The sequence below is a fragment of the Heteronotia binoei genome, chromosome 12, assembly GCF_032191835.1.
Source record: "Heteronotia binoei isolate CCM8104 ecotype False Entrance Well chromosome 12, APGP_CSIRO_Hbin_v1, whole genome shotgun sequence".
Lineage (NCBI taxonomy): Eukaryota > Metazoa > Chordata > Lepidosauria > Squamata > Gekkonidae > Heteronotia > Heteronotia binoei.
Window position 1 is genome coordinate 32,779,977 of NC_083234.1, and position 15,047 is coordinate 32,795,023.

Genomic DNA, 15,047 nt, shown 5'->3' on the forward strand with positions numbered 1-15,047 from the left:
TATGTGAGAAGGTAATAGCCATTATCTTACAACAAAGATAGAGCAGAGCACCGAAATCTGACAATGGGGTGAAAAGGAAAAGCTCGTGCTGGATCTGCCCTGAGTGCTTAAAGCTTCACTGGCAGCAATTTGTTTATCTCAAGTTTTCCTCCCAAACTTTATCCTTCCGATGCATAAATTGCATTCCCTTTCTCATTTGTGGTTTCTCCCGCCCTGCTTTCAAACAGTACCTTTCAATATTGTGCTGGTCACACAATATGCGGATGATGAGACGAGCCAAATAATTTTTAATTAAAGATGAAGCAGGAGAGATAACAATGGCCTGTGCTTGCTAATAGCTGCGAATACGGCGAGCCTTGCTTTGCTGGGGAGGAAGGAGGGTTCAGATTCACCTGGCTGATTGTGTATTGTGAAGCAGTTTTATGGGCTCTAATTATATGCTTTGTTTGTAGGTATCACTTGTTTGTCAGTTCTTCTGGAAGAAATAGCGAGTGCTATTACAACGATTTGTCATAAATATCCATTCCTGTTAATTACACAGCTGCTGAGGTGCCAAAGCAAAAACACTGCCTGGGAGGATTGCAGAGGCCCTAAAAGACCACGAACACTCCCATCTTTCCTGGGTCCCCTGGGCTTAGTTTGTTCTCATTGCTGAGCATGGTGCTCAGTCAGCGTGGTGTGATGGTTAAGAGCAGCAGACAGTAATCTGGAGACCCAGGTTTGATTCCCCACTCCTCCACATGAAACCTGCTGGGTGACCTTGGGCCAAGCACAGTTCTCACCTCGCAAGGTGCCTATTGTGGGGAGAAGAAAGGGATGCAGTTATAAGCTGCTTTGAGACACCTGATGTAAGAGAATAGTGAGGTATAGAAACCAACTCTTTGTCTTCATCAAAACTCCATAAAATGTGTAAATTCAGCCGTTCAAAGAATTGCATTAATCATCCCTCCCCTTTATTTTGAATTCAAAATGCTTTGTAATAATTATCTCTTTGATGCTCCTAACAAAGTTCTGATGAAAATATTTAATATGGCTTATAACCAAGGTCTGCAGATGATTGATATGGCTGAGCTGAACAGACCCCCCCCCCTCCATTTTAGCATCCCTCATTCGAAAGAACAAGGTGGCAGTCATTTTGGCTGGTGGTGTAAGAAGAGGAGGAGGAATTAGATTTATACCCCACCCTTTACTCAGAGTCCCAGAGCAGCTTACAATCTCCTTTCCCTTCCTCTCCCTACAACAAACACCCTGTTGAGGAGATGGGTCTGAGAAAGCTCCTTCAAGAACGGCTCTTGAGAGAACAGCTCTGCTGAGAACTTGTAGCTGACCAAGGTCACACCAGCAGCTGCATGTGGAGGAGTGGGGAATCAAACCTGATTCTCCCAGATTCGAGACTGCACACTTAACTGCTACACCAAACTGACAACAAAGAATATGGTGGCAAAGTTGTTCCCATCTTAGCCAGCAGGTGGCAGCAGTAGGCATACTAGCAACCATGCTCCCCTCCCCTTTTTCACATACATCAGGGGTGGCCAATGGTAGCTCTCCAGATGTTTTTTTTGCCTAAAACTCCCATCAGCCCCAGCCATTGGCCATGCTGGCTGGGGCTGATGGGAGTTGTAAGCAAAAAAAAGCAACTGAAGAGCTACCGGTGGCCACCCCTGACATACATTCACCCCCCTCCCTTTGGGACAATCTAATACAGAAACTGTTGTCCCAATTCTAGGTTGGTAGCATTTGCACTCATTGGTGTTGTCACAGTGCTAGATCAGTTTAACTATTTTCCATTTTAACATTGCCACATTTACAGCATGATTGGCTGGGATCACATGTGAAGAAGCAGTAGCTTGGGGACGGGGTTTAATGTAATTAAAATGGGCATTGCCCTGACCTGAATGGCCCAGGCTAGCCAAATCTCATTAGATATTAGAAGGTAGGCAGGGTTAGCCCTGGTTAGTACTTGGATGGGAGACCACCAAGGAAGTCCACAGTTGCTGCTCAGAGGTAGGCAATAACAAACCACCTCTGAACATTATATTGCCTTGAAAACCCTACAAGATTGCCATAAATCGACTGTGATTTGATTTCGATTTTTACCAAAAGATGGGAGTGAGACAGGTGAGGAAAGGTATGCTTTGATGGGTATTTCAGGGAACATATTGAGGACCCTGAACTGACCTTTCTGCACTCAAAATGTTAAATCTATGAAAAATTAGTGCATCCCTATTATTTAATTCCTCTCTAATACATGATTTATTGCACTTCCAAAACCAAAGAGTTGGGTGGCTAGCCAATGCCTAGATTGTATACAGATGTAATAAATCAATATTAGGGAGGCTTCTTACCCACCGGGCAGTCTTCTTGAAAAATGCTACTCTGATTTGAGTTACCCATGTTGCAGAACAGGATTGTGTGCAGTTTCTTAATTTTTTTTGCCCTTTTAAACTTTTTTTGCATAAAAGGTACACATTTTTCAATAAAAAATCAGCATTAAAGAGCATCTATGAAACCAGTTTGAATTCACTACAAAAACCATACTTTGTATGCATACAACACAAACACATCTACAAAAACAACAATATAAAGCAGAGAACCAAAATTGTTAGACAAAAGGAAATGCATGGAAAGAGAAATGATGTGGAACTTTCATTCATACTGAGCTGAAACCTCTAACATCAAAGCTCCATTCACAAGCTGCAAAGCTATTCCTGTTTTGTTGATACTCTATAGGGAGACAGCTCCAAAGATGGGCTAAGCTTGCCCATTTTGCGAGGAGGCGAGGGTAAGAGAGTGTATCTCTGTGTTACCCAGGCAACACAAAGACACTTCCTTCACTTGCCAATGCTGGCTGTGTTGGGGAGGTGAGTAAATAGAATGGGATAGCCTGGGCCATCCAGGTCAAGGTTTTCATCTGATGTACACTGTCTAACCCATGATGCAGTTTGCTGTTGCCAGTAATGGAGAAAAGTTATGTAACAGTCCATACAGATGAGCACAGCTTGTATACTAAGAACTTGATTCATTTTGAAAAGCCACTACAATTCAGTGCATTAGTAGAGTCTTTCAGGGATCCTTTCTCAAGCACCCGTGAATATGGGGGATCCAGCCATTTGTTCTCTCACACGCACACTCAGTCACACCCAATTCCTTTCCATGGCACAGCCCCCATCCCACCTGCTTTTGGTCCCATGATTCTCAACATAGCCTTTCCAAGTGGCTGAAGAAAACACTGACTTCCAGCTGAAGAACTAGTTGGATCCAACCCTACATATATACGCTACATACATATTATGTATAAAATAATATATACATTGTATATAACATTATACAGCATGGATACAGGCAGATCTATAAAGCCAGCAGTAAAAAGAAAAGTACCAAGAAATGCATATTTTATCTATAAAATAGAAACAAAGTAGGTTTATAAGTCCCAAACCATCATATGGGTGGACACAAAAACAATGGTGGAGTAAATAGGTGGGGGGGAAATCCAGAATGGATTCACCAGATTCCAGTGAAAAGCAGCAGTTCCCCTAATACTCCCATGCAGTCCTGTCAGCTTTCAGTTGCCTTGTGCCCACCATTTCAAGCACCATCAAGAACCTGATCTTATGCATGCTAAATTATATTTCTTTCTCTGAATTGATACAAATAGATGATGTGGCTGACTCCAGACCTTCTTCTAACAGCATCTTCCAATCTTATACAGAGCTGTTGAGAAATGGAGGGGGACTTTACAAGTCCTGTTGATGGTCCAGCCACCACCTTCCAAAAGTCCCTTTCCATTCCAGGGCATGCCACTCAGCTGGCCTCCCTCTTTTTGTGCCCATTCTACCAAAATATAATTTTTGTATGTCAACAGAATGTTTGACTCACTGCTCTTTGACTCGATGGCCTTTTCTCAGCCTTGCATTCAAATCGATGTCTAATTCACAAAATGTAGGGCAAGCAGGGTGATTGTTCCAACCTGAATCTATAATATAGACCTTGTTAAAATTGGAGAGGAGAAAGCCAGTGTGCTGCAATTAAGTACTGCAGCAGAGTTAGAGCAGGAGGAGAAGTAAGAGTTGTTATGCCATGAAAAAGGTGTGCTTTTTTTAAGAAACAAGGGAACATTGTGTCTGAAACGGTATTCACCATTGGTAACAGCATGTCAAAACTACAATTAAAATCACTTCACAAGAACCTTCTCACTTTAGCTTTGATTTGCTTGCCCCTTAGTGTGGACTGTAGACTTCTCTGGAAACCCCAGCTTTGCCCTTCAAGAGGTTAGGTTCCTCTTTAGACCCTGGACACCCTTGGTAGCTTTTTCAATCACTTTCACAGTGCTTGAAGGTGATAATAACAATGTATTCCTTCCTCCTGACACCAAACAGGAAATCCTTTTTTTGAAGCACACTCAGCAGATGCTAGATGAGCTTTCTTTTCAAAGGATGCTCTTTACTTTTTCCATAAGTTCATACCATATAGATGGTATAAAGATAAGAGGTTTTAAATTGCTGTTTTTCCCACTCAAATGAGCTTTCTTTTCAAAGGATGCTCTTTACTTTTTCTATAAGTTCATACCATATAGATGGTGTAAAGATAGGAGGCTTTAAATTGCTGTTTTCCCCACTCAAATGTGTTGGTTGGGTCCAGAGTATAAGAAGAGCCCAGCTGGATCATAGCAGTGGCTTATCTAGTCCAGCATCTTGCCAAACCAGATGTTCTGGAAGGCTCACCAACCTCCTGGAAGTGTTGCCTCCCAGTAACTAATATTCAGAGTTATCCTACCCCTGGAGTTTCCGTTTTGATAATAATTCACACGTTACAAAGTTCAGGCTGGGCTCAGGTTTGCCACCTAATGTCGTGTGTAATAGTGACACTGACTCTCAGGTTCTCCTCAGTTCTTGGATGTGTCTGATGTCTGATTCAGATTGGGATTGTAGTGTGTGTGAGGAAGGGACTTCAACACACACACCCCAACACACCTGATGCTGGTTTCCTAGGACCAGGGACACTACCTTAGCTTATTACAGGATAGGACAATTGAAGTCCTTTCTCCACAGATGTTTCACTTGCAATGTAGATCATGTACCATGCACATGGGCATTGAGGAGAACTCACATCAGACTATTACACAGGATGCAAAATGCAGACCCCATACTTTGCTCATGTACTCCATAATGTGTGCATTACTTATGATGACCCATGTCATGGAAAGGGGCTGTGGCTCAGTGGAAGGGCCCCTGCTTTGCATGCAAAAAGTCCCAGGTTCAATCCCAGGCATCTCCAGTTAAAAGGACCAGGTAGCTGATGATGTGAAAGGCTTCTATCTGATACTCTAAAGAGCTGCTGCCAGTCCAGGTAGACAACACTGACCCTGATGGACCAGTGATCAGATTCAGTATAAGGCAGCTTCATATGGATGGGCCTAGGAATATGTCTGATCCCCCTTTCAAAGTCATCTGCATGATTTCTGTCAGTTCCCTGTTCCATTCCAACACAGCTCCCAGCAGCACTTTTTTATAGATAACAGGAACTCCTTTGCATATTAGGCTACGCCCAGTGCTGGCCCTAGAGCGCATGGCACCCCAGGCAGGATCCCTGTTCGATGCCCCCTGACACCGCGTCCCTCGCTCCCTCTGCAGCTCTGCACTCTGTTGCAACCCCCAGCCCCCCATCAATCAGAGGAGTGCACCCCGACAAGCAGTGGCTCTACTGGCTTTGAGGCGGCCGGCATCTGAGCATTCTTTGAAGAGAGAGCTGGATGAGCGAAGCCTCGTCACGGCACACTCCTCTGACCTCGCGGGGGGAGGGGCAGGCGAAGCACAGTGGAAGGGAAGGGAATGGAGGGGGCTAGCAGTGGCGGCAGAGGCAGCAGCAGTGGGGGGGGGGGGAAGGCAAATGTAGGTGTTTGTCTTGGGTACCGGGAGGGAGGGAGCCCAATTGGTCACCCCCTTCCCAGTGCCCTAGGCAACTGCCTAGTTTGTCTAGTGGGTGAGCCAACCCTGGCTACACCCCCCTACTGATGTAGCCAATCCTCCAAGAGCTTATAGGGCTCTTCTTACAGGGCCTACTGTAAGCTCCAGGAGGATTGGCTACATCTGAGGGGTATAGCAAAGGAGTTCCTGCTACCAAAAAAAAGCCCTGGCTCCCAGTCTTCTCAGCATCCCATGCCATTCTGCAGGAAAAAAAGGATATCTTCTGAATCCAGCCCTATATTTCTGCGTGGACTCATTTTTATTTGAAAAGGGAATGTTTTCTCCCTCTGCCTTGTGCCATTACTCATAAAGCAAAACAAGCATCTGATTTTGATGTAGTCGAAAGGATTAGATCTGGTTTGCAATTTGTTTACTCTGCACTCCAGGGAATATTAAATACCTGCAACTATACAATGTTTTCCTTCCCCGCCTCACTTAATAAACAGTGACTGAGCTGCATCGGCAGCCCTCATGCCAGGCTGGTTATTAGAGAGAAGGCACTTGCTATTTGCCGTGTGTGAGAGTTCATCTAATTAGCTGATTTCAGTTCATTTGGCATTAAATAATTCCCAGAATTCCCATATATTTGCACAATATGTTCACCCGAGGGGGAGACGTTTCTCAGAAAGCAATTAAAGAGCTCCCTCTGGAAGAAGGTGCAATTGGCCACAATGCAAGGCCTGTTTAATATCTGGAAGGATGTTTGCAGGCAGGATTTGCTGCAGGAGTACATGAAAAGCAATCCGGGGGCTATTAGAAAGAAATCTATTGCCAAACAAGTCACCATAGAGCAACTCAGGATTAAAGTTTGGCTTTGCTGACATGGCATGGGACACCCACATCTCAGGGAGGGGTGGCAGACTGGCGGTGGCTCCAAACAAGGGCTGTTTCCTAGAATATTTTTTGCTGTACCCATCAATACTCTTCTGCTCTGTTCTGTTCCTCCAATGGAACAGATTTTTCTATGAAGAGCAAGGCTCCAGCATTTATTTTCTTTGTCCACATACTGCTTTGCATATTGTATGCATTTGGCTATTCCGGAACTGAAATGAGCTGTTCTGAGTTGACTTGGAAACATCTAAAATGACCCCAAATGCTCCTGAAAGTTTGGAAGCAAAGAAAATTAATGTCCCTGAATGTTGAGAGTGTTTCAGATTTCAGCGAGGCACAGGAGTGGTGAAGAAGGGAAGGAGAGAGAAGAAGCAGGCCAGACACCCCAACTCCCCCAGCACTGGTCTGTCAAGATCAATATTGTCTATTCAGTCTGGAAGTATCTCTCCAGAGTCTCAGGCTTAGGCTTTCCACATCACCACCTACCAGATCCTTTTCTGGATACGCTGGTGATTGCATCTGCAACCTTTTGCATGCAAAATAGTTGCTCTACCACAGGCATTTCCCCATTAATGCCCCACATCCATTCTACAAGAGCTAATTTCTTACCTAAAGGGAGTTTTTGGATCCAGACCATGATGTATTTGTTACATTCCTATGCTTTATTTTTAATATTTTAATTTTCTTATGCATGACTGCTTCTTCCTTAATTTGTTGTTGTTTATCCTACTTAATTACCCTTTTTTCTGTATCCCATGAAAGACAAGAAGTCTTTGACTTGTCTCATCATCCATAATGTGTAGCAGACTAATTCACTCCATTTCCTTACACAGAGGATCACCCGTGAAAGATTTACAATAGGATTCACACCAAGACTCACTCTGCCCCATCTTTTCATTTTCCCATTTCTTCTTCTCTAGTTCCCCCATATGGAATATGGTTTCCTTCCCATAGCATCTGCAGGACTGAGATCTGACTCATGAAAGCTCATGCTGGCATAAATGTTGTTAGTCTTTAAGGTGCCACTAAACTTCTATTATATTTTTATCCTGCCTTTCAGCCAAAATTGGCTTCTAAAGTGGTTGACAGGATTGAAAATCACAATTGACAAGTAAAATTAAATATTAAGCATTCCTTGAACCAAGGATTCTCAGCTGAGCTGGATTCAAGCCTGGCATGCCTTCAGTGGTCCCATCAGTAGAAATTGGAAGCTGAAGGGAAAGGACTTTCAGCTGGAGCTAGATCACTGCATGATGGAAGGGTGTGTGGCCGATGCCTCCACTCTCTTTGTTGTCTTCAACAACAATGGGGGAGGGAGTTTTGATGTCAGCTGGAGCTGGTTCTCAGCACAAATGTATGAGCCAAGCCTAGCTGAGAAAGTCCTTGAATAGACACAGAGGGCATTTTTTACTGTGAGTCTCCTTACTCCATGGACTGTGGGTAGTGGCTTGAGAACAAGAAAGACAGTTACCAGCCTCATTCTGCAAAGGCTGAGTACTAAATCAGCTGCCAGAATAAACGGCTCTCACCTTACCTTCATTACTTTCAAATTGCCCTTCCACAAAGAACATGTGGCATGATCCACTTGCTAAAGGGCACTTGGCAGGTGTGCTTGGTAACCTCTGCTTGGCTTTGGAGCATCTGCAAAGTCTTGGTAAAGCACAAGACTCAACTACTTCTGAAGGTAATGTGAGAACTGTTTATTCTGGCAGCTGATGACAAGAAGGCTGGCATTTTATAGTGCATTTCATGGATGATTAATAGTTTATGTTTAAAAAGCCAGAGTTGTTGCCTGTCACCTCTAGACACACGTTCACACCCCATTGGTTCAGATGCTTGCTTGTGATGAAATGGGCAAGAAGTAAAATGTCAGTTTGTCTGGGTAGGAAAATATCCCTTAAAAAGGACCTCCCTATTATATGAGCATCCCATCTTTTGTCCAGGGAGCTCAGGCTAACTTCCAGTTTATCCTCACAACAGTCTTTAAGATACGTAGGTTAAGTTGAGAGAGAGTCGATTGTGGAAAGATGATTCACAGAGGGTCCCAGACCCACAGGAATAGTAGTCATGTGGATTTGGTAGGAACACTGAAGAGGGGGAAAGGTGAAATCACCTCCAGATTCCTCTTCTGCAAGAATCAACTCCACGGATGCATGAGGCAAAGAATGATTTCTCCTCCGTCCGCCTCTTCAGTGCTGCCACCCAACCCATGTGACTGTAATCCCTGCAGGTCCTATGAGAATCAAATTTTCAGGTGTGAGAAGGGATAGCTAGAGGGAGGAGAAGGATGACAGAAGGATCCCAGATCTTTATGTGCAGAGACTGCAGGATCAAACAGTCAAATCGTAATGTTTTTGACATGTATATTCCTGGCTTGGAATGCCACTAGATTGTGATTATTCTTTATTTGTATTGGATACATATAAATGGCATGTATTGCTTCAAAGAGTACCATGTAAGTCACATGCTAAAACTACACATGTATACACAGTGGAAAAGAGTCTATGAAAGCAACAGGGAAAAATGGAGAACTGAAATTATTGACCATGATATCAACAACTATAAAAAAAAAAGAAATGAAATATTTCTTTATACCTCACTATTCTCCCAAGAGGTGATCTAAAGCATCCTACATCTTTCTCTTCTCTTCCATTTCATCCTTATAACAACCCTGGGTGGTGGAGTGTGTAAGTAGCCCACAGTCTCACAGCAAGATTCTGTGGCAAAGTCAAGATTCAAATCTTGGTCTCTCAGATCTTAGTCCAGCACTCTCACCACTGTACCACATTGGCTTTCAGGAAGATGTGCTCATTCCTCCTCAGAAAGGGAAGGCATTGCTTTAAGAGACTAAATAGTTGTTCTCCTAATAACAGTCTGTGTCTACACTTGCTTAATCTCCTTGACTGGAGGAAAAGCTATTTATTCATCCATCACTAGCTAGCTATGTGTCACTTTGTATGGTCTTCATTTGTGTAACCTGTTCAGTTGTCTCTTCTCTGGATATGCTGTAGCAGGGGTCCCCAACCACCAGTCTGTGGTCCAGTACTGGTCCATGGCCTGCTAGCACCATCTCTTTCATCCACCTGGGTCCCAGGCTGGCAGAAGGGGCAGCACTGCTGTGACCTTAGCCTACCCCCTTATTTATAGCCCCCTGCTGATCAACTGATTGGCAGGGGTCTTTAAATTGGAGGGGGAGGCAGATTGGCCTTCTGCCACCTTGTCACCTAGCGGGGAGGTGGCAGAAACAGCCCCAGTTCCCCCTCCCCATTTAAAGACTCCATGGGGGGCAGGGACAAAGTGCAGGTGGGGGGGCAAACTGGGGTGGCAAAAAACCCTGTGCTACACTCCCACAAAACCAATCCCTGGTGCCAAAAAGGTTGGGGACTACTAGCTAGACCACCTAAATTGCCTCAATATCCAGTCCCCAAAATAGGGTTGGATTCTACTAGCTTTTCTGCCCTATCACTTTGGATTCCAATTCTCACTGCTGCCACCATCCCACATGGTTTTTGCCCTCATGGCATAGACCAATGAAAATTGCTGGTAGAATGCTGCCCAGAGTTCTGTAACTGTTGAGTGCGGAGTGCGGAGGTAGGCTTTTTCTGAAGATGCTTCCCTGATGGCTACTGGAGGCTAGAAGATGCTTACACTTCTGAGTGGTGATGTTTAATGGCTACTAGATACCAGGCTCACATTTCATATTTGCGAGGAAAGAGTGGAGAGAAGCAGCTTAGCATTTGGAAGGTCACCCATTAAGGTGATGGAAATCTGAGCTGAGTGGCATGAAGCAGCTCTGTAGCCATGCACTTTGCCTTGGGGGCTGATACTGCTCTGAGTTTTTGTCATGTGCCCCTGTGTTCAACTTGCTGTTTATAAGCAGGGCTTTTTTTGTAGCAGAAACTCCTTTGCATATTAAGCTACACACCCTGATGTAGCCAATCCTCCTGGAGCTTACAGTAGGCCCTGAACTAAGAGCCCTGTAAGCTCTTAGAAGATGAGCTACATCAGGGGTGTGTGGCCTAATATGTAGAGGAGTTTCTGCTACAAAAAAAATGCCCTGCTTATAAGTAAACAGATATTTCCAAAAAAGAAGAAGAAGAAGAACACCGTAATTCTGCAATGCCATCCTTTCACCAGGAAAGTGACCCCGTATGGAACCCTACCACTTGGGGAATATATTTTTGCTGTACATTTCTAAAACATCTTTGTGTATAAAATGCTAGCTTTTTTTTCCCTATTGGGAACCATTACTACCAGCATGGGTAAAAACTCAGGAATCAGTCCCCAAGAGTAATAATGCAGCAGCTTTTAAAGCTTAACCTATATTTTGCTCCCACTATGGGACACAAATTGTCTTTTTCTCTCCCCTCCTGGTAAAGTTCTCCTCTTGTTTGTCAGCAGCGTTCTTTGAATGCGCGAAGACAGGTTTGAATTTTGTGTGCCTGATGTGAATGAGATGGGGTCAAGATACACCCGCCAAGTGAAATAACAGGGAATCTGGCTCATTTTCTGGAAATGTATAGTTGCTACCCTTTCCAGCAGTGCCATCGAGACAGAGAAGGAGGCTCCGAGTCATTGCAGAGATTACAGGAGAGAGAGGAAGAGGAATGGGAATATAGAATTTTGACAAAGCAATAAAGACTCGTGGAAACTGGCTCAAAGACTGTAGCATTTAAGTCCACTTGATGAAGGGATGTTGATTATAGAGTGCAGAAGGCCCCAAAGCTTATAACATCTACTGCCCTGTGCTTGTCTCCAGATCAGTCATACAATCAAGACTAAAGGTCTGCAAGGGAAAGCAGAAGCCAGAAGCTGCACCACTTGATGGACCATTGATCCATCAAGGCCAGAGCTACGTACTCTGACTAGCAGTGACCCTAAAGGGTTTTAGGAAGAGGTCTTTCACACCTACTACCTGACCTGTATTCCTTAAAAAACAAACAAACAAACCTAGAGTTGCTGGGGATTGAACCTGGGACCTTCTGCATGCCAAGCAGATGTCCTTCTGCTGAGCCACAACTCCTCCTCAGCATACCATGTGGCCTAATATGCAAAGGAGTTCCTCCCTCAACAAAAAAAAGCCCAGCATTTACTTATTTTTTGGATGTGTGAACCATCCAGTGGGATGCAAAATATGCTGACTTGGCTGTGTTCTATCTGCCACACCTATGTAGTAAAACCCTGTTTTGTCTTTCACTGGCTAGCTTTCCTAGGGTCTTCCCAAACAAGGGCTTGGTACAATAAATGCACAGTGCTAACTCTTTTCTTAGATTTACTGTATATTCATTTGTGGATTTCAGTGTGTGTGTTTAAATCTAGTTGGTTGACTGTTGTTTAAATTTTTTACATTTTGCAACATGTTGATACTTTGTAAGCTTGCCTTGTGTCTGTGGAGATTAAGCTGAATATAAATATTTTAAATTAAATAAATTATGGCACCTATTATCATTCTCGAGTTCTCTGGCTTTGAATTTATGTCCAAGGAAGGGAAGAGATCTCCTACCACCCCACTAGGTGGTAGATAATGGTTGAGGATGGACACAACTGGGAGCTGCTAAGGAGGGCCTGGATAGGGGTGGGCATGAACCAGCTGCCAAATTAAAGTTCATGATGAATTTTGGCCAGTTTGTGGTTCCTGAACTGAAGTGGGTGAGGGGTGACATGATAGAGGTTTGCAAGATTATGCATGGGATAGAGAAGGTAGAGAAAGAAGTACTTTTCTCCCTTTCTCACAATACAAGAACTGAGCAATTGGGATAGAACTGATAAAAGGAAGTACTTCTTCACCCAAAGGGTGATTAACACGTGGAATTCACTGCCACAGGAGGTAGTGGCGGCTGCAAGCATAGATAACTCCAAGAAGGGATTGGTTAAACATATGGAGCAGAGGTCCATCAGTGGCTATTAGACACAGCATATTGTTGGAACTCTCTGTCTGGGGCAGTGATGCTCTGTATTCTTGGTGCTTGGGGGGGGGCACAGTGAGAGGGCTTCTAGTGTCCTGGCCCCACTGATTGACCTCCTGATGGTGCCTGGTTTTTTTTGGCCACTATGTGACACGGAGTATTGGACTGGATGGGCCATTGGCCTGATCCAGCATGGCTTCTCTTATGTTCTTTCCTGGGGAGATCTTCCCTGCGAAGCATAACTTGAATTCCTAAGTCAAATCTGCATATAAACTTGAAGGACATGTAGAAGAGCATCAGGTCCCCAGCAAGTTTGATGTCTCTAGCTAGCACAGGATCCATTCTATATACACCTGAACTTGTGCCTGTCATTTCCCCAGAAAGCACTTTTCTGGGGGCACCTTCTTTGGGGAGCCATAATTCAGACTCCATAAATCCAATCCTTACCAAACTTGGAGGGCAGGTAAAGGAAAGTCATCTGGAGATCTCTAGTGAGTTTGGTCTCTAGCATGTTGGGGGTGCGGCATTCTACCATGTCACAATCCTCACGAACACAGTTTGGTGGCTAAAAGTGTCAAGAAAGTGTTTCTTGCCAATGCTTCTATGTTATTTACTGGCAGTAACTTTTTATTGCTGTTGCTCCCTGGCATATATAATACATTTTGCAAGGGTTTTGCAGGGTGGGGTTTAGTACACATAACCTTCTGGCTGAAATGGAGGGCATAGAGACTGCATGTAAGAGATACTGTATCCCTTTCCTCTGATCTTGAAGACCAGACACTTATCAGGACTGCCATGGATGCTATTTTAAGTTTAATTAAAAAGACACCTAGCAGCTGTGGGAGGGGGATATATGGGAACCTGTTTGAAATGTTTTTGCCACTTTTTTCTGTGTTCCTAGAATTGCTTATGTATATTAACTGCCATGCAAAGTGTATAAGTATCTGACCCCACTATAGGTGGGCAGTTCTAACAAAAACTATCTTTTGCTGTAAACATGTATCTTCTTTAGTAAACACCTTATCTTATTTAAATCAAAGAGGCTAAGTTGATGAGAACTGCACAGAAACTGACAAAAAGTTTGTGACAGTTCGTGGCTCATGAACCTAGGGTTGCCAAATCCAATTCAAGAAATATCTGGGGACTTTGGGGGTGGAGCCAGGAGATATTAGGGGTGGAGCCAAGATCAAGGCTGCGACAAGAATAATTGAACTTCAAAGGGCGTTCTGGCCATCACATGTAAAGGGACGGCACACCTTTTCAATTCCTTCCTTCCATAGGAAATAATGAAGGATAGGGGAACCTTCTTTTGGGGCCCATAGAATTGGACCCCCTAGTCCAATCTTTTTGAAACTTGGGGGTATTTTGGGGAAAGGCACTAGATGCTAAACTGAAAATTTGGTGCCTCTACCCCAAAAAACAGCCCCCACAGAGCCCCAGATACCCACAGATCAATTCTCCATGATTTTCTATGGGAATAAATCTCCATAGGGAATAATAGAGTTCTCAGCAGACATTTCCCTCCCCCTGCTTTCTGATGACCCTGAAGCGGGGGGAGGGTCTCCAAACCGGGGGATCCCCTGCCCTCACCTGGGGATTGGCAACCCTACATGAACCAAGCACACCACAAACTTAAATAAACCTCATGTTCCCAGTCCATGCCCTTTCCTAGGCCTGGAACTAAAGCAATTGAAGAACTTTCTAGAAACAAAGATACATTGCTCAAGATTCTCCAGTGTTGCTTATAAAATTGTTTGGTCCTTTACTAATTGAGCTTTGAAGTGTTTGTCCATCCCTGTTTGCATTTTGTAGATCTCAGAAGTTAATGATTTTTCCGTTAACTTTTGCTGCTTTTGATTTGATTTAGCCTTTTAAGTTCCTTCATAATTTTAAAATCTCTTTTTGCAAAGCCTACAGCCAGAAGGCAGTGAAGTCCTCCTTGGTCCCGAAGTAACTTGTGGCCCTCCAGAAGTGACAGTTTCCACTCCATTTGCCTTGACGATACCGCACTGTGCAGAAGCAAACTCTGAGCACTGGAATATCCACTTAAAAAAGAAAAAGCAGCAGGGGAAATGGGAGGTAAGTGAATCTCATTCCCTGAGAACAAGAAAAAAGATACTTGAAGATCCCTCCAACAATGGGAAACCTGTGCAGACATTTTGTTACAAATCAGCATGCAAGACATGTTCAAACAATGTAATCAGGGCAGTGGAATCACAGTGGTGAGAATCTAATCAGTGGATGTTTCCATGGGACCTTCACATTCATAACTCTCTTCTTGCAATTGGGGACCATGTTTTTGTTTCCCCACAGTTCTGCATGCACATGCTGATGTTCAACTGAATGC

The 15,047-nt window shown here is 43.9% G+C and overlaps 1 protein-coding gene across 2 annotated transcripts in view; it reads left to right on the plus strand.

The window, feature by feature from the left end:
- Positions 1 to 15,047, plus strand: part of UNC5D (unc-5 netrin receptor D) — a 558,897-nt gene that overhangs the window by 474,059 nt on the left and 69,791 nt on the right. For both annotated transcript variants that reach the window (XM_060251212.1, XM_060251213.1), the window contains one exon: positions 14,611 to 14,779. In XM_060251212.1, coding sequence (XP_060107195.1) covers positions 14,611 to 14,779 — 169 coding nt within the window. The remainder of the gene's footprint in view (positions 1 to 14,610; positions 14,780 to 15,047) is intronic.